The sequence below is a fragment of the Lissotriton helveticus genome, chromosome 3_1, assembly GCF_964261635.1.
Source record: "Lissotriton helveticus chromosome 3_1, aLisHel1.1, whole genome shotgun sequence".
NCBI classification, from domain to species: Eukaryota; Metazoa; Chordata; class Amphibia; order Caudata; family Salamandridae; genus Lissotriton; species Lissotriton helveticus.
In genome coordinates, this window is record NC_136061.1 from 431,833,086 (window position 1) to 431,857,064 (window position 23,979).

Sequence of the window (23,979 nt, forward strand, 5' to 3'; positions counted from 1 at the left end):
ACCACCATTTCCAAGAGGTTTAACTCGTAAAGCATACTGAATGACATAATTGTTTGCCTTTTGTTTTTATTAAAAAGTTTTATAGAATAAGTTTATTATGCTAAATGTGATACAACCCAAAAATACTTAAGAAATAATACATTAGAATATCATAAAGCAATTGAATAATGGGGAGGAGGAAAGAAAGAAAAATGGGGAAGGATGAGCACAATTCATATGCATAGGATAAGTAATGAAATATATAACAGAAGGCACATAATAGAAAAATAATATGGTCAGGAGTGGGAAGTCAGGGAGTTTGGAGAACTTTTTGAGTGTTGGGTAGGGATGCAAATGACAAGTTTGCAAAGTTAACAAGGAACTGTGTAACTGGTGTCCAAAGGGTCTTTCATTTTAAAACAGGGGAAACAGGGTGCATATAAGCAGTATCCAATCGTGATTATGACAGACTGAATACCACCATGCTTTAGATGATAATTGCGTTGAGTCTTTCCAATTTCGAGTTCGTTGCTGAAAGTCCATTGCGAAAATAAGTCCAGTATTTTCACATTTAATGATACATTTACCTAGGCATCAGATTCACTTCCTAAAAATACATTAGAAATAGTGTAAGGTATAATGGATTGGAATATAGAATACAGCTTGTGCAAAACTAGTGTCCAAAAAGCAAAAACAGAGAGACATGTGAATAGTAAGTGATTCAAATAAGCTTGTTGTGTTGAAAAAGTCCAGCAAGTACCTGGAATATTCGGGTTAATATGATGTAGGAATTCTGGTGTCATAAAAAGTTTATTGTAGATGAAAAAGTGTTTGCTTTGTTTTTACTGCTCAGGAGGATTTCCTAACTTTAATCCAAATCTGTTTCCAAGTTGATCTGGGTAAAGTGATGGTGAGATTCCTCTCCCATGCTAATTCAGAAATAAAAATTAGGTCTATCAGTAGAAATACATTGTAAGTGTGAATAGATAGTAGAAGCCTTTGGATTTGTATGTAAAAGATAAGTGAGAGTATCTGGTGTTAGAGTAGGTGAAGACATCGATTTGAAATGAGTGTATGCTTACAAAATTATGTTCTGTTAAGTTGTAAATCTGTTTTGGAAGGTGGATGGCAGGCCAACCAGTACTGCATCTTGTGAGAAACAGATAAGGGAGTCCTGATTAAACAATTGGTTAACCCAGATTAGCCCTCTAGTCCTCATAGTCTGCCAATAAATAGGTCTGTTTTTCACTGGAATATATTGGTTAGGCTAAATGGTAGAATCCAGAAAAGAGTGCAAGTCTGTGGGTGAGTATGAACTAATGGAAGCTAACAATTTACAAGTGTTCCTGAAGATTTGAGTGGAACACTTTTGAGGTTTGTGCATGAATGTTAAGTATTGGTAGAATAAAAAAGGCGATAGGAGTGCACGTTCATGATCCACCCATAGTGGAATAAATTATAAGGAAGGCTCAATCCCGTGCATGGATTGCTTTAATAAAAAAGATTTATGATATGTGGCGAAATCTGTAAAGTTCAGTCCAACTTCAATTTTAGGACATTTTAATTTGGGTAAAGACATGCAAGGGTTTTTATTATTCCAAAGAAAGGAAGATAATATTGAATAAAGTGTTGTGTATGACTTAAGCACAATATTCAAAGGAATATTAGAGATGGTGAAACGTTTAATGGGAACAAACATCATCTTGATAGTATAAAGTCGTCCCCACCATGACAAATGTAGAGGATGCCATCTGCTGGTCAAGTAGTTATTTTATGGATGCTGGTATCAATATCAATAGAAATGGAAGTGGTGAGGGATTGAGTGAATTGGTGGCCAAGATACTTAGGTTGTTTAGATTGCCATTCAAATTTAGAAGAAGAGAAATAATGCCTAAAAGGTAAGTTATTTAGGAGTACAATTACGCATTTGTCATGGTTCAATTTATATCTGGATACTAAAGCATAAGAGGTAACTTCTGACACAAAAGGAGAGATTGAAGAATGAGGTTATGATATAAATGACAACATTCACTTTGCATATGCAGCTAATTTAATGTGTTGGGTGTTGTGTGAATCCATGTATGTGTGTATTTTGCCTGATCTCAGACAAATATGGTTCCAGAACCAAGATAAAAAGAAAGAGGACAATCTTGACGAACGAACTCTGCCAAGAGTAAGGTGTGAGGAGGTCAATCCATTAGCACAAATGGCAGCTTGTTATGTTATGTTATGTTATTCGGAATTTGTCAAGCGCACGGTCACCCAGAGGTTTCATGGCGCTAGGATGAGACAGATGGTAAAACGATAGCCTAACCGTGCGCTTGCTTGAATAACCAAGTCTTCAAAGCACCCCTGAATTTCGCCAGATTAGTGCAGGTCCGGAGAGACAGGGGGAAGGCGTTCCAAATCTTAGGGGCAAGGTAAGCGAATCGACATCCGCCCAGTCGTTTTCTTTTGTACAGTGGCAGCTTGAGGAGGGACTGGTGGGCAGAACGAAGGTTACGGGTCGGTTCGTATTTATTTATTAGATGATTAATGAACCTTGGGCTTTTGCCATAGAGGGCTTTGTGAACTAAGCATCCCGCTTTGAAGGTGATCCGGTGAGCGATTGGAAGCCAATGAAGAGAGGCTAGCAGAGGTTTCGCCGAATTCCTGCGATTGCTTTTGAATATTAATCTAGCAGCTTGGTTTTGGACAATCTGCAGGCGTTTGGATAGAGTAAGGGGGAGGCCCAGATATATAGAGTTGGAAAAATCTAGGCGGGAAAGAACCAAGGCAATTACCACTTGGATGAGGGCAGAGTGTGTCAATAGATGGGCGATTTTCTTGATCTTTCGAAGTTGGAAGAAACTGGAAGAGATCACTGTTCCGACCTGACTTTTCAGTGAGAGGTCGGAGTTAAGAGTGACCCCAAGGCTCTTCACCAACTGGGAAGGGTTTGGAGGGGACCCCATCGAGGATGGCCAAAAATGAGGGCCCCAACTTGTTGCACTATTACCAGGGAGTACCAACTCAGTCTTTCCAGGATTAAGCTTTAAATGGTTCTCGTCCATCCAACCCTGAATATGCAGCATAGTGGACTGAAATTCTTCAGCCGAGTCCGCAGAGTTTAGAGGGAAAACCAGCTGCAAGTCGTCTGCATAATTGTAGATGGTGACTTTCCTGTTTTTTAGGGACTGCAGCAATGGTTTAAGGTATAGGTTAAATAGGAGGGGGGATAATGATGAACCCTGCGGAACACCGCATGTAGTGGAGAGTTTAGGTGCCATAAAATTCTCCAGCTTGACTGCCTGGGATCGGTCCTTCAAAAAGGACTTGATCCAGGCGAGAGCCGAGCCGCTAAGGCCGGCTTGTTCGACACGGTGTAATAAGATGGTATGATCCACCGTGTCGAACGCGGCCGATAGATCTAAGAGTACAAGGGCCTGATGATTGTCATTATCGGCGTTGGACCTTAAAGTATCAAGGACAGCAAGAATAACCGCCTCGGTAGAGTGTGCCTGGCGGAACCCGGCTTGGTTTGGCTCCAGGTAGTCGGATGTCTCAATGAAGTTAGAGATACAGCTAGCCACATGGGCTTCAAGCAACTTGGCACCAAACGGAAGGAGAGATATGGGGCGATAGTTAGAGAGAATAGATACGTCCGCGCCCGGTTTTTTAATTAATGGAACCAAAATAGCATTTTTAAATGAGTTGGGGACTATTCCATGTGATAGAGAGCTATTCAGGAGTGGGAGTATTCCCTGAGGTAGTGTTGAATAAACTTCCTTCAGTATATGCGGGGGACAGGGATCATTGGGAGACCCAGACTTTACCCGGTTCATAAGCTCCAACAGTTTGGGAAGGTCAATATGGGGGATAGATTGAAGTTTGTGTGGGTTTTCACAGATTTCCTTGCTGGTTGCCATGACATGAGTCGCTTGGATACCAGCTTTTATAATGTCAATCTTCTCCCTGAAGAAATCGTTAAGCTGATCACACATCAGTTGAGTCGGGGGTTGAGAGGGGGAGGTTTGGGTGTCATTGCATAGATCGTTTAATCGGCAGCTTGGGGAGAAGTATATTGAAAAGACATTAAAGTTGTAATTTTTGGGCTAAAGCCAAACCAAGTGAGGGTCTAGAGTAGGAGTGTCCAGTTGGAATGATCAAAGGCCTTTTCGGCACATAAGGCAATGGCAGCATATTCAGACATAGCAGCAGATTGTGAAATATTATCAAAGAATAGGCGAGTGTTGTCTGAGAGGTATCTGCCTTTGACAAAACCTGATTGCTCCTTTCCCAAAAGGCCAGGGAGAAGAGGTTCTATTTAGAGGCTAGTGCTTAAGAGAAAATCTTATAGTCCAGGATGACCAGGAAAATAGGTCTATAGTTCTTTCAATAATGTAAGTACTTCCCTTCCTTGTGGGTAGGTCAAATAAGAGTATCTATAAAATAACCTGATGAGGTGGAAGAGTTAGTGAAGGTGTGAATAAAGTCACATAGTTTGGGAAGAATTAATTTAGAGAAGCGTATATATAATTCAGATTTAAACCAGTCTGGTCCTGTAGCTTTGTCCTTTATATTGAGAGAAAGCAATGCAAGGTGAAAGTCTGTCGGTGTAATGTCTGTTTCTAAAGATGAATTATCTATTTGGGTAAAGTCCAGTTTTTGAACAGAGGACAGGTACTGAAAATTTCATGAACGAGGGAAGATGTTAGTGTGTATAAGTTAGTATAGAATTTCTTACATTGAGCTAAAATGTCTGAGTCCTTATAGTGGGTTGTGTGAGTTTCATTTATATTTGATTCAATTATTAATTTGTTCTGCCCTATTTTAAGATAGTTTGTCAATAACTTAGTACTTAGCACCGGATTTAAGAAGCTAAGACACAACATTTTCTGTAGAGACCTTGTTATATTGAAGCTTAGCATTGATGAGCTGTTGTAGTAATTGTTTTATACGAGAGGTGTAATAAGAATCTTCAAGGTTTTTAATTTCCATAAAACTTTTTTGGTCAGCCTTTGCTAAAAAATGTAATATTTTACCACCAAATTAGTATCAGTTGATGCAATGGCGAGGCAGTATTTTTGCTTACCTTACAAACTGTATACCTGAGGATGCCAGCAGCACATGTATTACAGTATGCTGCATCATCTCTGCATAACTGGTGGGGCTTTCCAGGAAACACCTGGAACTTGTCGATAGAGACTATCAGCTTAAACTGTAATTATAAATCACATAGTGTACTGCGGCATTCACGTGACGTTACACATCTGCTTAAAGCTTTGGAGCAATGGCTTTAGGAGCAGCATCGCCAACTCATCCCTCTTTGTAGAGTGACATAACAAGACATCCTACACGTTTATCCAGCACTGCACAGTTTTGGCAACCGTTCATCTCCTTAGCAGAGCAGTCACTTTGTACATGTGCATTCGATCACCTCAACAATCTCATCGTTTTCAAGTAATCATTTAAATGAAAATGTGTTCCTCATTACAATGATATTATGAACAACAATTTAAAGTACTGTAAAACGTAGTTGCTAGGACATAGTGAGGGTATATGTTTGCCAGTTCGAGGTCCTGTTGCAAAAATATTCAGCTTTTTGGCTGCCTGTTCAGAGCTGATGGTGCTTGGAGTGAACTCAATGATACACAAAGAAATCTAAAAATGGCATTGATTCAAGAAGCGAGGGTAGTTTACTTAATGGCATGTGGTGTCTGGAAAAGTAGGAAAAAGACCCACATCATTATGGATTTAAAAGTTTTTTTAATCTGTTCCGGACTATATGACTAGTATTCAAAATGTGTGCAGCGTATTCAATAAAAACCTGATGCTACAGGTAAATAACTATTCTTTCACCTGCAGGGAGCTATCACAGGATGTGTGCAACTGCAACGCGTTAGTATCCAGTTTAAAGTCACATACTACAGCACTTGAATCACCGGGAACAAAAAACTAGCTTTAACCCAGAGTAAACCTAGTTCATCTGCCCTTGAATGAAATAGTACCAAGCTAGACCCCACTCTAAGGCAGGGTCACAATGCACATGGAGTTCCGTTCTTAATGTGCCTAAATGGAGTTTTTGTTTCCACTACCTTTCCTATTGCCCATTAACCCAAGGTCTGTTTCTTTCTAGGTCCCGATGGGCTTGGCTTTACTGTGGTTACCAAAGACTCCTCTGTGCATGGTCCCGGGCCTATATTTGTGAAGAACATTTTGCCAAAAGGAGCTGCAGTAAGAGATGGCAATCTGCAGTCAGGAGACAGAGTACTAGAGGTAACATCTTATTGAATTGTTATTTATTATTCGTTATTATGTTTTGTATTTCTGAGAAAGATTTTTACATGCCTTGGAGTTCAATTAAAAACGTATCCATCGACAAAAGCGCTCTGATATCCTTCGGGATCTTGCTCGCGCTATATAAAACTTTATAAACAAAAAAATAAATAAATATCAGTTCTCGTCCAGATAGTAAGTGGCGTTGATGAATCAGTCGTCTCCAATCTGAACTAATATCCTTGAACAAGCAAACCAAAATAACCTCACTGCCGCAGAAACAGATTGCATGCTGTAGCCACCATATGTGTAGAAAATGAGCAGCACGCTACTTTATTATTAACTTTTAGGGAGGGTTTAAATATGAGCGATTTGGCCAGTCCTTTCCCTAGTCTGTTGTACATAAAGGAAATCATTCTCTTCAGTTCATACAAAGCAAAACACGACTTTAAGCCGTACACTTTTACATGTACTGCTCGATGTCAAGACCATTTAAAGGGTCAACACATCTCTTTTTAACTCGGAGAGAACCTCTTTGGCCATCAGCACACCCCTTGCCCTTGTGGAAATGATAAGTTAAGAGACACCCAATCCAGGCTCCTTTTTGTACTACTTGAAGGATATGAATTTTTACTTCTCGGAACAATTGCTTTTCATCCCAAGCTATTTTTTAAATACAAAAACCTTGCGTTTGTAACATTTGAATGGGGACATCAAATGGAACCAACGTTTATGGCCATGATGGCTAAAGATGGCTCTGTACATTGTGCTCCCAGAATACCAATCCTAGGATCCAGGATCTTACAGAATGGGTGAAACAGTAAGGGGCCAGGAATGGTTTTCGTTGAAGTCTAAAAATGATCCCAGGCCATGTAGTGAGACGTAGACTAATCCTCAAATCTTGCTCTCTGTTTTTTGTTGTTTCCTTTTATAATATCTAGTATACCCATTAGCTTGTCAGTTGTATAGAAGAATCACGTGCCCAGAAAATCATATTGTCAACCCCCTTTGATTTTTGGTCTAAATAGCATTCCTTTGGATATTCTGAGATAATTTCCTTTCCTTTTCATTTTATTTCCAAATTAAACCATAAAACCCTTTAAAGTAGTGGTCTGATATTTCACAGACATCACTATGAAGGGGAACAGCACCCCAAGCGAGGTATTAATTTTAATTACACTCTATTCTGTAGCCTGTCTATGAGATGTGTTACCATTTTCATTTCCAACTCCCTCTTAATGTATATAACAGGAAAGGGAAGTTATTTTCAAATAGGTAATCTAAGTCTCTTGGAGTCCTGACTTTTAATACCAAATCAGTCTAAGTTCCTATGGTAAGCTAAGTCATCAGTCCTAACTGGGCAATTAATTACTTTTGAGGGAATTGAGTACTTCATTACATTTATATACAGACTTCCCAGGTTCCATTCCTAACTGCGTTCTCCAAGATCACCTGGAAGGTTAGATACAATAGGGCAATACGATATCACCTGTAAATAATGATATCAATATTGATATTGAATAATCAATGCATTCGGTACCCAAGGCATTGCCAATGTTTCTTATCGGACAGGATTTCCATCATTATAGTGAGTGGCAACTGGGACAAGGTGCACTTTGTCTTACTGCCTTCCACCATACCACTGAGGGAAGGATTATGAGGATGTTCCATTTACTACATCCTAAGCAACAGTGGCATTACAGAATTTATCACCTTATCTCCTACTTTTACCTCCTAGGTCACAACTGCATCACTGAAGCACTTTGTGCCTAAATGCTTTCTTTCCATATGATGAGAGTAAAACTGAATGATCACCTCTTTTTTGAGCCAATTACATTTAATCTAGTTTTCCTAATAGTTTTTCTAACATTATCACCTCCTCCATACCTTTCTCCATGTCTTCTTCTCTGTGTCATTCTCTATTTGGTGAAATCTCCAAGGCTCACCAGGTGGTACAGGTTCCATTCTTCACCACCAGGATTCCTACTATCATCTTCACATCAGAATAATTTAAGCTAGATCATTCATTAGGATTCCCCCTTAGTCGAGTTGTTCCATCTTTGGCCTGCACTCTGGTCAGGCATTATTAATGCTGGAACAAACTTTCAGCATTTTAAACCATATTAAATATATTTCCTAGCTTCTGAGCAAGAAGTCTCCTGATTTTATTTGACCAGAAATTGACACTAAAACCAACAATGCACTGTGTTTTCCCCCTTTGGGCAATTCTGTGCACTGTACCACTATTTATCCATTATTGTCCCCTTTATCTACGGAATGTGGCAGAGATGTTCTACCCAGGAAAACCAGAATCTCTTCCTCAAGCTTCACTGACTCAAAGGGGTAAAGCTGTAGTAAAACTTTTAGATACTACTATGTATTAAAGCATGCTGAGGGATAATCCACTATCCCGCCATCTTGTTTACCATTTTATCCTATTGCTTTTTCCTTAGACTGTACTTCGTTAGGTAATCTGTTTTTTGCACATTTCTCTGTATCATCAGGGGGATACTGGCCCACATGCATCAAGCATTTTTGCAGTCGCAGACGGTGCGATTCCTTAAAATCGGCCGTTTGCGAATGCAAAAGTGCTTGTTGGGATGCATCATGCCATTTTAGAAGTCGCATCTTTTTTACGATTTCTAAAATTGCATTAGCATTTAAGAAATCGCAATTGTGCGATTTCTTAAATGCTATGCATCATTATAGAAAAATATGCGTTTTTTAAAATTGGAAGTGCAAATTACCACGAAGTTCAACTTCGTGGTAAATTGCGAAATTGATTAAATATGCACAAAAATGCATTTTTTAAACTGTAAAGTTACACACACACATGTCCTTAGGACATGTGTGTATGTAACTTATGCTGAAAAGTACATTTCAGGGGTGCAGGGGGGGGTCCTTTGGACCCCCCCCTGCACCCATGAAATTTTCTAAGTGCCACTCGCAATTTCCATTGACTCCTATGGGCCTTTTGGCCCATAGGAATCAATGGGAATTGCGAAAATTAAGATAAGAAATCGGTATTTCTTTGGGATTCGGTAAAAAATGTGAATTTTACCGAATCCCACAAGAATACCGAAAATATTGATGCATATCATTTTGCATTTCTTAATTTGCGATTCCTTATTTTTCGCAAATTAAGAAATGCAAAAAGACACAATGATGCATGTGGGCCATTGTCCACTAATATGACTTTTTCAAGGGTCATGCGTTCCATGCGGGAGGGTGCGGGCTTGTAGTTACACATTTGGCAAAGAACCAGCGGCAGTCGCAGAGGCAGGACCTAGGCAATTTCGTGGTGCCTGTTCTTTGATGAATGTGTGACTACAAGACATCACCATCCTGCACAAACCACATATTAGAGGTAAACGTCCTCTGAAGCAAGGAACCAAGACAGGTGAGAGCATTAGGCCTCACAAGTGTGCATGGTGTGCGTGCACAAAGAAGGATAGGGACACCGACGAGACAGCCCTGACGAAGGACCAAGACCCGATGGGCTCATAACGAGGGCTGAATCATGTTGGCACAAAAAGAAAGTTTATAATTGAGTGATAAGATTCAATAGAACCCAATAAACTCAAGTTTGTATCCATACCCTAGGTACCCTCTTAACACCTTCAGCGCGGCGCGAATTTTCGCGCTGTGCTGAAGGTTCTAAAAAACAGGCGGGCCGTGACGGAACAGTTCCGTCATAAGCACAGCCCAAACGGCGCTCATGACGGAACCGTTCCGTCACAAGCATCGAAGGGGTTAATAAAGTAAAACCTTTGGGTTTACTTTGAGGTATTTTATTATATCACCTTTCTGGGTCCCTGTTTATCCAGCTTGCTTTATCTAAGAACTCCCATTTCCATCTATGGTTGAGTTCGCCCTGGTATTATCATCTTACGAGTGTGTGGATAGGCGCCTATGATGAAGCATGTCACGATAAGCGAGTTAGGCGTCTACTCCAATGTCTTTGGATATCCTTCTAGGAGTAAGAACTAGGCAGAGGTGACACCTGGATATCCTGATACTGAATGCGAATCAGATGGTTTCCCATAAAAACGTCTGAGTAATCAGTTGCTCATTTGTGAATATTGTCAGTGGGAGAGTGCAACTAATTCTTTAATCTCTCACTCTCTGGTGCTGTACACACATCACATGCATACAACCCACACACACTGCAAATCTCTACATACTAATTTGATGTAAGCTAAGGGTGAGTTAACATACAACAGCTGGACTTTCATGACCTGTATGCCTCACTTCAGTGACACAGATAAGAAGCCATGTTAACTTCTAATGATCACGAAATTGTATGCTGTCACAACCGTGCTCATGCTTCTTAATTCTTGGCAAAGGCAGTAGCCTTTCACCACTCTGAGAATACCCTTCGCGGTCCAACAAGAGCTTAGGGGCAGGTGTATCCAGCATTTTTGCCTTCACAAATGGTCAGATTAGCAGAATCTGCCCATTTGCAAATGCAAAAATTTCTTTTTCGATGCAGCAAACATAATTTTGCGATTTGGTAATCTGTTACCAAATCGCAAAATGGGTTTGAGATTCGGTATTAGGAAGCGGTGTGTTTAGGGCATCCCTTCCTAATACCGAATCGCATCGGTATGTAGGAATGTTTTGTGACCGCAATTGCGGTCGCAAAACATTTGCATTTTACCACCTACTTCAAAGAGGTAGTAACCCATTCGCAAATGGGAAGCTTCACTTTGTGAATGTGTGTAAAACCGTTTTTAAGAGCAGGCATTTTTCGTTTTGTAAAGCATCTCGTTTTCCTTTAAGGAAAACGGGCTGCTTTACAAAAAAAAGATTGCTTTATTGAAAAACAATCACGGACATGGTGGTCTGCTGATCTCAACAGGCCACCATCCTGTGATTTTTGTGATTCTTACGGTGTTGCAAATTGTGACCTACCTCAATAATATTCATGAGGTAGGTCATTTGCGACCCCTAGGAATTGCAAAAGGTGTACTATACACCTTCATACATTGCATCTTGTGATTCCCAAATTGCGAATCCTTGTGATTCGCAATTAGGGAATCACAAAATGCTATCAGGCACTTTTCTGTCACAACAAAGCATTGGACATGTGGTCTGACCTTAAGCACACATGCAATGAAGGGATTTTCTTTAAGACATGAAAACATTTTCCTTGTTAATGCCTTCTTCAAAAAGGCATTCGTTTTTTATGCAATAGCTCGGTCTGGTTATCTTCAGGATTTGAATCAAAACATGTTTGCGTTGATCAGCCTAAGTAATGTCCCAGTAATTCGTCCTTGATGCAAGGCTTTTTTTCCCTCTGAGAAAAGGTAATCTTTCAAGCACAAAAGGGCAAATACCTATGTGTCGCCTTGCACCACTTACTGCCGCCGCAAAGCCTTAGTTCATCTGGGTCTTTGAATTTTAGAGATCCATGAAGACAAGTATAATACATTTTTTTTACAAATGAAACGTTCTAAAGAATGGTTGTGAAGTAAAATGTTTGTGTCAAGTATTCTCTGTTATGAACCATATTTGTAGCACCAGCTCCTTTCAAGTCCAGCTTTTTCATTGTACACTATCGTATTGGGAACTTATTTAGTTTGTCCCTTCAAAAAGAAATCTATAAGCAGAGGTTACTTATGGAGCTCAGTAGAGCCCCCAGTACTCTTTTTTTTTTTTGAAACTTTTTATTAATTTTATAACATGAACACAAACATCTTGCAAGGAACAAGGAAAAAGAGAGACAGCAATATAAACAACGTTGCAGTACATGGTGGGTGAGCGGGAAAGTCAACCAATAAGCGTTCGTTCCATCGAAAAAGAGTCTCACAGGGGGGGGCAGAAGGAACAAAATGTAATCAATACACAGTAGTAAGTGGAGGAACCCTGGGTTTACGGGGACGGAGGTGCAACATCTGGGTCAGGGAGAGGGGGGGTACATATATCGCCACGGTAAATGTTCCACTGAGTCCGTATCTTCCCCCATTTGCGGGGGGTACCCCGAGAAATATATACAGTCTTTTCCCTGAACATGCACCAGTCCATGTTTTGTTTCCATTTCCGAAGCCCGGGTGGTCCCTGAGCGCCCCACAGTTGCGCAATGTCTCTTTTGGCGATCATATTGCCCAAGGTCACCCATCGAAGCTGCGGTACGGAGTAATCGTTCGGTTCCCATACATTCAGCAAGCATCTCCCCTGCCTCCGGCACCGATCGCACCCCCGTAACCTCACTCATCACCTCGTGCACACGGGTCCAGAATCGCACTATCTCGGGGCACTCCCAGATGATATGTAAAAAGGTGCCCAGGAGACCGCATCCACGCCGACACAAACCATCCACAGAGAAACCCATGTGTACCAAACGAGGACCAGTCACATACACTCTATGCAGGATTTTGAGTTGCACAAATCTAAGACGCGCCTGGATGGCCACCTCTTTAGGGGAGGAGATCGCCGCCTGCCAGTCCTCATCGTCCAGCTCCAGCCCATCACCAATCCAGAGCTCTCTAAGGCGAAACAGGAGATCAGACCTGGAGTTGATCAATTTTTTATAAATAAGCGAAATCGTACTATCAGGAACATGACCGTCCAGTACCCTGTCCTCAAGCGGGGACGACTCCGGAATCTCCACACCCGAAGGGAAAACCGAGAGCACCGCGTGGCGGACCTGCGCATAGCGAAAAAATTCGCGATCGCTCAGAGCATACTCGGTTTTCAATTCCTCAAACGTCTTCATTCTCCCCTTAGTCCAGACATCATCAATCCTGCTAATACCGATCAAGTCCCACCTATCAAACCCCTTCAACTGCCAGAGTGAGCCAAGTCTATCAGACGCGTACAGTGGGGTGGCACGAGTCAATTTATCAGACCACCCAAGCGCCATAGAAGCATGTCTCCACACCTGGATAGCCGTCCTAGTGGAGCCCGTCACGTTTCGAGGGGTAAGCTTCGAGTAGAGGGCTCTATTATAGTCACCCCCCCGATAACAACCATTTGTCCATCGCGAAGGCCGGCCCCCAGTACTCTTGAGGGGTCACACAAAGCAGTAGGGATGGTGAGAGGTTGAACTTGCCTAGACCCTTGTATATAAGTTCTACAACATCCGAAAAGCATACATTAGTTATTGACAAGAGGAAAAGGGGAAAACGTGACACGCACTTGCATTTTAAATTTCCCATTCATTTAATTCAGGCTAGGTCTGGCGAACATGCTAAGCAAAATGCTTATCCGCGAGGTGAAATTGATTATAATTGAGCATTTCATGTTGTGTTCTTCCATTTTGCACATGGCTTCACCTGTTCGTCAGTCTGCAGGGATTTGTGTTCTCAGCGCGTGACCTCGGAGAAGTGCTGGCGCTAATGAAAGGGTAGCGCTGCGTAGGCGAGCTCCAGTCCCCACTCTGACTTCCTCTAATTTCCCCCATTAGGTGAACGGCAGGGACATCACCGGCAAAACCCAGGAGGAGCTGGTCGCCATGCTACGGAGCACTAAGCAAGGGGAGACCGTGTCCATGGTCGTAGCCAGGCAAGATGAAGCCTTCCTGCCTCGAGAGCTGGTAATGTTCAGAGCACGCGCAGTTTGAATGAATGCCACAGTGAGATCTGTGTAAAGAATGTGTGCTTCGGTGTTTTAAAGGGATATGGGAGGTGGGCGGTGCTGCATTCTAGAATGCATTTAAGGTAATTTTCTAAAGAGAATTGATTTTTATGTTGATGGTTCACATAATTTAGCTTGTCTCCAGATTAATTGAAGTTTAATTTGTCAGTGGAGTTTTGAAAACAGTTTACTTAAGTGACAAATGCAATTGCTTCTGTGAAATTTGTGATTTGCTTGAGTTCATATTTTAGCTCAAGCTGAGCGCAAATGCCTTCTTTCGCTGGTAGTGCTGGTGCATTAAGTCGTTTTAGGCACCTCTTCTAGTTCTTCCCATTTTCGGGTATTTTATAGTCAAATTCTCCCTCCATGTTGTCCTATTCTCCGTGAGTGTTTTGGGGGGCCTTTGGGGGATGATCAGTGCAACACATCACCAGGCTAGAGAATAAACAGTACTAGGAGAAGACCCAATTGGAACAGCAGTCTAGAAAAGTTTCAGCTGGATTCCAGTCCAGGAACTATCTAGTTCAGGAAACAACTACCTGCATAAAGTAATGCCTGCAGCCTTTGAATTCCCTCTCTGGGTTCATCTTGATCCCACTTCACTATAACAACCTGCTTTGGTATTGGCAGGCACATGGCTCTTGGTGGTATCCTCTAGCTGGCATGCACCTTTATCATCACTCTCTGGTAAATTGGGATCTGCTGTTTTTAATATTATTATTATTCAGGGCTCAAAGACACTTATTAGTGGGTTGGCCCTCTAGGTGGAATGAAAAAGTAAAGGTCGGCATCTGCATTGATCACTATTTCCGAGCCACCACTAAACTTTATTTCCTTTCTGTGCCGTTCTGCGAGTGTGAGGACCAGTGCTTCATTTGTGGGGAAACCAAAATATGTGCCTAGGCTCTCGTCAGTAGGCCACTGCAGCCTGTACCACATATTGCACAGTCCATGCAGCCTAAAATAATAACAACACAACTACTAACCATCACACTCCTACAAGTGTGACAATTTGGACTAATTCAGGCTCCAAAATCTATAAGAATGGCTTGGGTGGCAGGTAATATAGATTTTTAATGTATATTTAATTAATAATTAACTGTTGTTGTGGTCGTATCTAAATAAGACAGACAGCACCACCTTGTGGCAAGCTATCACAAGTGCCGGTGCTGAAAATTAAGTGCTGGTGCTGAGCACCGGAAACCACAGGCTCAAATTAAGCACTGCTACGGCCTGTGCAAGCTTGGTTGGCCTCAAGTCACCAAATACCCTTGCACTCTAATATAAAGATTGACTCCCTTCTCTTCCTTAAACTTTTAATATGTTTTTGGATATAATCCTGCACTTACATAACTTTTTATTTTTGATCACAACAAGAATCCTGAGTGTTTGTACCGTAGTAGTGTATACTTCTTGCTTTTCCAAGTGCTCATTCGCAATCCAGACAATTATGCTCAACCTGCTTGTTCTTTTAATAAAATTCGCTTAGTTTCAGAGGTGGGTATTGGCTCCTAGTTCGGAAGTGTACAGTGGGTGTGCGTTATTGTTCTGGGAGGTTTTTTGTTACCCGGATTTTAAGAGTAGGGTGTGGATGAACTGCTGGCAGCACTTGCATTATAGATTGCTAACCATCAGGGAACAAGTCTGGGGTACACGTGGGTACATGGCGTCCACCCTGAAAGAAGTAGGCCCCACTAAAATATGCTGAACTTGTTCCCGTGTAATTTTCAGACACATTCAGCAGCACTTACACCATGTCTGCTTTCATTTAGAGCAGCAATGTACAGGCCACAAGGGGTGTTCATATTTCAGACTCCAGCAGGGCCCATAACAAAGACCAAATTTAAGGGACCATCAGGCCTCCTTTTCTTTGAGTATCCTGGCTGGGAGCTGTCTGTGGCTCACATCTAGATGCAAATGCAGTGGAGGGGAAAACAAAGGATCACAACTTGTTGTTATCACTTCACAAATACTTAAGAGAGGCTTGCTTTTTATGTTGTTCAGTTCCTGTATATAAGAGATATGGATGTTCTGTAAGAACTTCAGATGTGTTCGCCTGCTCCAGTGTTTACACAAATAATAATTTAAATACCACTATTTTGTTTTATTTCTTCTGTACCACTGCTCTTCCTATTGCAGGGTATCGGGGTGCTTTACATCACATGTACGCATTATACATTGACAATAAATCCTTTAAATATGTAAATCCATGTAAAAGATGTTTTACATTAGACAGTGAGGGTTACAAGGTGTAGGAGTTACATGTCCTTCATAGCTTTATATGTTATATTACAAGGATTACAATTTATGAACTGCTAGTAACAAAATGAACTCAATGTTAAAAGCAGCAATTCACCTAGCCACATAAAATAAAAATCTGTCATCTGCACATTAGATGATGTGCTTTGCAGGAGACACATTAACCCTCTACACTACTTTGAGTCAAAACTGAGACTAGAGAAAACGCAGGCCTCTCCAGCAAATGTGTTACCCTCCAAAGTTATCTTACCATTATTATTATACTCTGGGATTTACTGGACACACAAAGATCTCTGCAGCAGGTGCCTTAGCCCTGTAAGATATACAACTAATTAAGCAGATTAGATTTCCTGTTATGTTTCTCCTTGTTGCCAACCTCTGTGTGACAGAGTTTGAAAAAAAAAGTATAAATTGAGACCCACATTTTGTGTCGGTTTTGCATCACTCTTTTGGCATAACCCAGTCACAAAATCTAATTTGTTAAATGTCATAATGTTTTCAATTGTAGTCATGATAGAAGTGTTAAGAACTGATTTAACTTCTTGTGATGTCACTTCCTTTAAGGTCATGGATTTTGATGTCACTTACTGTGATGTTGCGCATCAAGATGTCACTTGCATACTGCCTAACCTGGTTAGTTCCACTACTTCTTATTTTAGAACTAGTGCCCTGCTACCCATTCATTTGAAGAGTTACCCTTTGGCATTGTGTCCGCACAGGAGTAATTGTGAAAAGCTATTAATGGAGCAATAATCTTCAAACTTCTTGATGTTGCGACACCCACCCTCCTTGTGGAAAAAAAGTCATCTGGGTTGCCCAGAATGACAAACTTCTTTTATCATAAATATTCTATAGTATTGACCGCTCTGAGAATATTTAAAAATAGAAACAACATTGTTGTTAGGTTCTGATATCACTTTTTAAAAATGTGTGAAATATATGATTGCCAACATGCTAATCATAGTCTAGACCCCTAAAAGTGTAAAATTATCCACAGTGTGATCCTTTATCAGAATTGGAGAACCGGCCTTTGAGGGTTGTTTGGAGCCCTCCATCACCGCTCCCCGCCCTACTTTGACGCCTAATTCCAGCCAGGATAGGAGTGACAAAAGATGCTACTGATGTCCCATTACCGAGAGGCTCACTGTCAGTCTGTTTTCTTTCACTAAAAACACAGCTCTGTTTTGAGCATGATGTTTGTCTCTGTTACCTACAGCATAATAAATGCACCTCTTGTTCAGAGGCACAACCCCCTTGAGATCAATTCAGGCACCCTGGGAGGGGGGCAGGGGGAGGGAAGGGGGGTGCCCATCCCCCAGTGCGAAGCCCACTGTGATAGAGCCAGTGCTATGCATGGAGAAAGATTCATTGGCTGTTCCTGGGCTGTGACTTTTGTGCATGTGCCGTTCCGCGCATAACTCAATGTCTTTGTCACCGTAGCTATATCATCTCTGATTTATAGAGCGGACCGTGAATATATTTAATTTTCATAAAAATGAAGCAAAGGCCATGGAATGCCATAAATTGTGGCTTGACAGGATTTTTAAAATAGGCATAGTAATGCGATTGTGCCACCGCTATGTGGATAGACTGATGCCGCAGCTGTTGCTCAGCATTGCACTGCATCCAGTGCCATGCTTTCATATGGGTAGGAACTGAACGTGCAACAACAGGGCAGGGGTGTGGCTTCAGGGGGGTGTTTGGTGTATTACACCCCCTCCCCCCAAAATGATTTTGTAGTAAATAGTTGGGTACAAGTTCTTTTAGTTGGGCTTGGTCAGGCTTGTGTCGAGATTTACCTGGGATTTTCACATACACACACAGACAACAAAAATACACACACACTCGCTCTCTCGTCTCTGTTTTGAAGGTCTTAAACAATGTTAGTTACTTTGAAAAATATTGCATTTTAAGCACACCTAGCAAAACACATTGCCCCTTAAGCCCCCTTCATCCCCTGCTTCTCATATAATGTATTTTCATAAGATATCCTAGCGTGATTGTTAAGAAATCTGAAGTTCATTGCTCCACAAATCTTACTGACCAGTCTACACCCCAGTGCCAGGGCTGGACTGGTCATAGCGGGCACCGGGCGTTTCCCCGGTAGGCCGCTAGGGTGGGGGTCGGTTTTGGGCCCCTGGGAGGCCGTTTTTGTTACCAGGGTTCAGTAATATTGCCCCCCGCTAACAAAATCGTCCGAAACCGGCCCTCGCTAACTGCTCGGCTGCCACTCCCCCTCACCCCTGGGGGGGGGGGGGCAGGCTGAGCAGTTTCCCAGGGCCGGTTTGTGTGCCCAGTCCGGCCCTCCCAGTGCAACACACACCACTGAGAGTGGGGTGTAACCTAGCGGTCACAGAGCCGATTGTCTCCACATTGACTCACACATATAGAGCCCAGCCAGATTCTTTCACGGGTGTAGCCGGTCAGCTCCATAAGTGCACCGCGGCCCACAGAGATCGGTGTGTAAGCTGCAGGTCTCAGGTTCGAATTTCACCACAATGTCTAATACACAAGGGTCACAGCCCAAATCCTTCATATAGGTAGCGTTCCAGTTACTTCCTCAAGTGTGGTACACAGCACACATATCGGTGTGTAACCGGCAGGACAGAGGTGGGAAGGTCACCATGTCGATTTACATATATGCAAATACGCCCTATCCTTTTACATGGATGTGAGGTCTGCTATCATCAAGTGCAGCGCACGCCAAGGCACCCGTTTATAAATTGCAAGTCAGATCCAAAAGCCTCCAGGCAGAATAGAGAGTCCAGCCTAATTTTTGTATGTAGCAGCTTTCGTGTGTGTAGATGGTAAACTGCCTCTGCAAGTGCAGGACTCGCTACAGAGATTGGTGTGTGAACGGGAATTCACATGTTTGAATGTCCCAGTCTGCATTGGTCTAAAACATGAGTAATATTGAATTGACAAATCATACCCCGTTTATAACACTGCCATGTTATTGCTTGAAATATTAACCCTTAGAAGACAGAAATTAGTTCCTAGAATACAAATAGCTATCAATGCAGGCCTTTGAGTTACTGTTTGTGCACAGTTATTCACTTTCATTGGAGGCCAGTGTTTTCATGGTGTAACAAGGGCACCATTTAGTAGTTCTATGGGTTTTTATGGTGTTTCATATGTTATCCTTTTATTCCAAACATTAGAGTGTTTTAAGTGTCTCTTAATACTATAAAGAGTGTTGTGAATAGTTCTAAAGCAGAGTTTTCTGTGTCCTCGAGAATTCAGTTATCCTGAGCATTATAAAGAGGCTGTCTTCTGAATCTTGATAGAAGATTCTACAGTAAGAGAGGGTCTTCAGCTATTCATCTGTAGTTCCAGTGCAGTGAGAGCTGTAGCTTTGGAGCTGACTGCAGAATGCTATATCAAACCAGACACACTCATAGAGTGCCATAACCAGAGCATTAGATGAAGTGAATGCTTTAGGTGGAGAAGTGATCTGTACCAAAACCTACGAGAATGAAAGTTCGTAATAAAACCCTAAACGAAAGCATTGTAAACAGAATTGTGGATTCACATGTTCCTTGGAATGACCAACTAGTGTGCGTAGGGCCATCTCACACCATATAAAGGATATGAATTTGTCTGACATATGCAGGTGCCTTTCAGCTACCAGAGTGTATATGTTTTTGTCACATGCATTTATGTTCAATGTTATTTCTTCATTTCACAAATTTCGTTGCGTGCGCTGAAACGCCAAATGCGTTTCAACACACTCAATGAAATTTGTTTTATTTATTTATTTGTTTACATTACTCCGGTTGGCCGTGAGCCGGAGTTTACTACCCCCATCCTATACCCTCCCCCGCCCCACCGCCCTCCCTCCATGAGCCCCTACTGTTAAAAACCCACTCTCCACACACGCCCCATGTTGCTTCTACCCCTCGGGCCCCATATTACTTATCCGTTGTTTTCCTTCTTGGATATAGATAGATTCAACTCGGATCAGTAACAACACAGAAAATAAAATGGCTGCTTCATGCTGTAGGCTCACGCATTCGTCATGTGCATACATACAATGTGACAGCCAATGCTTCAAAAGCTTTTTTCTTTTAGTTCTTCCCCCCATGCAGCACAGTATTGAGGATGCTGTGCCACATGACTGAAATCATTGGCAAAGTCAATAGTCCCAAAGGCTAGACTTATAGACTTTGCTAATGCTTGTTACTGCTCTCATCCGTAAAAACAACGACAGAAGACAAGTTAAAAATAGCGAGCCTGCTGAGCAGGAAAGGCTCTGCTCTGTATTAAGCAGCATTATTATGCATTAATAGATTAATATAATTCTGTTGTTTAAACTGTATTTCTAACACTGGTCCTGGTTTGTTAAATCTAACAATTAATTCATTAAGTTTTTTTTATAATGCAGATTTTTTTTATTTTTGTTAGATTAGATTAATATTTATAAAGCGCAACGAATTCCTGAAGGAGTCTTGGCGTTAGCGGCTATAGTATGTTATAAATGACAACAATAACAAAATCAAGGCTTCAGCATGAGAATAGCCACGTTTTTAGCAGTTGTTTTTTTGTTTTTTTTAAACTCATCAGGTTTAGCTGGGACCTAAGATGCAAAGGCATTTTATTCCATAACAAGGCAGTAGTATGTACAAAGTTGCTGCCACCCCAAGAAGCTGTACGTTTCTTGGGTACTAGCAATGTCTTAGCAGAAGCTGATCCCAGATATCTACTGGGTGTGTACCATAACATTGTGTCCTTTAGATAATCTGGGCCTATTCCATGCAGGGCTTTATGAGGCAGGCAGAGCACTTCAAAAGCAACTCTGTTCTTAATTGGCAAATAGTTAAGCTCTTTTAGCCCTTTGCTCGTAGATTCATATTTACTAAGATTTGTCAGGAGCTTCACTGCAGCATATTGCAGCCTCTGTAACTTTTTCAACAGTCTTTGTTGAATACCCAGATAGACGGTGTTACAGTAGTCTATCCAAGATAATACCAAAGAGACCACCACTGTTGTCTGAAGATCTGTGAAAATGAATGGTAAAACTTTAGTTAACGTTTTTGAAATATAGAAACGGAGAAATCAATTGATTTATCTGATCTTTAAATGTTAAATGTTAATTTGGAATGAAAATCACACCAAGATTTTTGACTTTGGTGACTGGTGAGGGTAGAGGACCGAACATAGAGGGCCACCAAGAAGGGTTCCAGAACGACAAGTCTGATCCAAAGAGAAGAACCTCCGTCTTCTCGGAGTTCAATTTCAAACATTGGCTTTCCATTCCATTAAAAATAGCCACCATACAGTTAATAAATCTACTGGCTACCTCATCTACATTTAAGTAGATAGAGACCACAATTTGCGTGTCCTCCGCGTAAGATAATGTACTGAAGCCAAAAGATCTAATCAGTACAGTCAAAGGCACCAAATTGATTTTGTACAGTGTGGGGTTTAACGTGGACCCTCGCAGGACCAAACACAGCAAAGAAAAGGGGCTAGAACTGAAATCTCCAAAAGTGACTGACTGTTTTCTGTTACTAAGAAAAGATGCCTTATGCTTAAGGGCAGGTCCTTCAATCCCAAACACTATTAATCATCAGATCAGGACTAGAGGACTCACTGTGTCAAAGGCCACGGATAGGTCCAAAAGGACCACCCCAGCCTTTCCCTCCACTATCCAGGATTCCACAAATCTCCTCTGTTGCCACCAACAGAGCAGAATCCATACTATTTGATTTCCTGAAGCCGATTGGGTTCTATCGAGAATCCCATCATCCTCAAGGAAATTAGAAAGAGCCACATTCATGTGCCTTTCCAAAAATGTTGCTGGAACTGAAAGTCTTGAGATAGGGCGGTAATTCTTCTCTTCTGCTGAATCAAAAGTGGATTTTTTCATCAAAGGGAGAATAGATGCTTTTTTTCCTTTTGTCAGGAAAGTTGCCCACATCTATTATCTTATTTAGTAGAACTGTAAGAGGAGGAGCTACGGTAGTATCCAGCTAATGAAAGACTTCATCGGTGAAATTAGCTGGACCACCTCCTCCTTTGAAAGTAATGGAAAAACACTCAGAGAAGATATATTCTTACTTGTGTCAGGGACTTCAGAAGCTGAATTGACACATCCCCGTTTCTGTCCTAAAAAACTTTATATACCGCTTCTACTTAGTTTTTTTTAAATGCGCTCAATTGTTGTAGAAACCTTGCTTTGAAATGACGTTAATAGCGTCCAGAGGATGAGAGAGCATCTGCACTGTTCAAAATAATTCCTTTGAGGCGTTACTTGCTGTTTTGACTTTGTCCATAAAAAAAGTTTTTTCGATTTTTATTTCTACTTTACAGGCTGATAAAAGCCTCCTATATTTTGCTTTCTCTTCTGGAGAATAACTTATCCTCCAGATTTTCTTCTGTCTCCTGCAGGCTCTTTTGAGTTCCTTAAGTTTGAAAGAGTACCATCCGGCTGTGGGGCATGATATATGGTTTTTAACCATTTCAGCAGGAGCCAGTTTATTGGCTCCAACCTTCGGTCCAGGATGAAAGTTTTCCTCCATTACATTCACTTCTCCGGTCATTATTGGAAGAGATTAATTCAAGATGGATGCTAGCTCTGTATTATCCATCTTGTTCCAGGCTTGAACCCTTTTATCTTCACCTCTACCCATCTCATTCTGTATGGGGAGAAGAAAATGGGTTGATGAACTTAATCATCAAATGATCAGACCATGTGACCGGAATAATACTCTTAATCGATAAAGCAGAAACATTTGAAAACATTTAATTCAAAGTGTGGCCTGCACAATGAGTTTGGCTTTTACCAATAGATGGAGGCCAAAGTTAGCCGTGTTGTCAATTAATATTCTTGCGTCTGTTACTTACATCCTCTAAATGAAAGTTTAGATCTCCCAACATTGTGTAATTACCATAATGAATACTATTTTCACCAATAGCTTCCAAAAATTTAAGTCTAGGGCCAAGCTGCCGATAAATCAGTAACCCATAAAACCTTTAATGGTAGTCTATTATACAGTTAAAAGTAAGAGCTTCAGCGTCTGTGATTGCTAAGGGTACACATTTAATGTCAATGTTATCTTCATAAATTACTGTCAGACCGCCCCTGATTTGCCTAATCTATCTAGTCTATAACTTACATACCCTGCCGGTAGAGCATCTACAAAATCTGGGTCTTAAAATTTGTCTGCCCATGTCTCAGCTAAAAAACAGATATCAGGGCAATGAGAATTCAAATAGTCAAACATCTCAAATGTGTGCTTAATTTGAATCTAGTGTTTAATAGGGCACAGTTAGACCAATGGGCTGCCATGAGAGCTCGGCAAACCAAAGGTCCTAGTGGATATTGTTTTACCACGAATAGGCGCAAGAGAAATTACAATTTGCACATGGATAGTTTGTGTCCCTCAAATTAAAGTTAAAATGGCTACAGGAAGGCATTTTACCATCTGGATTATATCGCAGCAGCTGCACAGACATGGTCTATGTTCGAATTTCAAAGCTGCCATGGAGCATGGCCGGATGGTAGCTAATGAGAGGAGCCCGAGTCAGCGCTTGTTGTAGAATGGTGATCAGACCAAGGAAACGCCACAAAACCGGGGTTCAGCCACCTCTAATCTGGGCTCAGACTCCCCCGAAGATGCGGCGCATAGTGGGAAATAAAATCTTGAACGAAGGAAAAGTGAAAACATTTAAAAGATGAATTGTAAAGAAACAGGCAAAGCCTGTGTAAGACTGTAGAATTGGAGTCAGGCACCTCCATAAAGTTCCAAGCAAAGATGGCATACAAGGAAATAAAAACTGGAAGCCATCTGATACGAGTAAAACAATGCTTATAGCATCAATCCAGCAACACGGTAATACGGCCGTTGTAAAAAGTGTATTTGCTAAATAGTGATATCCACATTTTTATATAATATTGCTGCG

The 23,979-nt window shown here is 41.4% G+C and overlaps 1 protein-coding gene across 1 annotated transcript in view; it reads left to right on the plus strand.

Annotated features, from left to right (window-relative positions):
- The window catches only part of PARD3B (par-3 family cell polarity regulator beta), a 2,182,026-nt gene that overhangs the window by 937,790 nt on the left and 1,220,257 nt on the right, over positions 1-23,979 (plus strand). Inside the window, exons 9-10 of the mRNA XM_078680290.1 lie at positions 6,098-6,237; positions 13,646-13,774. Coding sequence (XP_078536416.1) covers positions 6,098-6,237; positions 13,646-13,774 — 269 coding nt within the window. The remainder of the gene's footprint in view (positions 1-6,097; positions 6,238-13,645; positions 13,775-23,979) is intronic.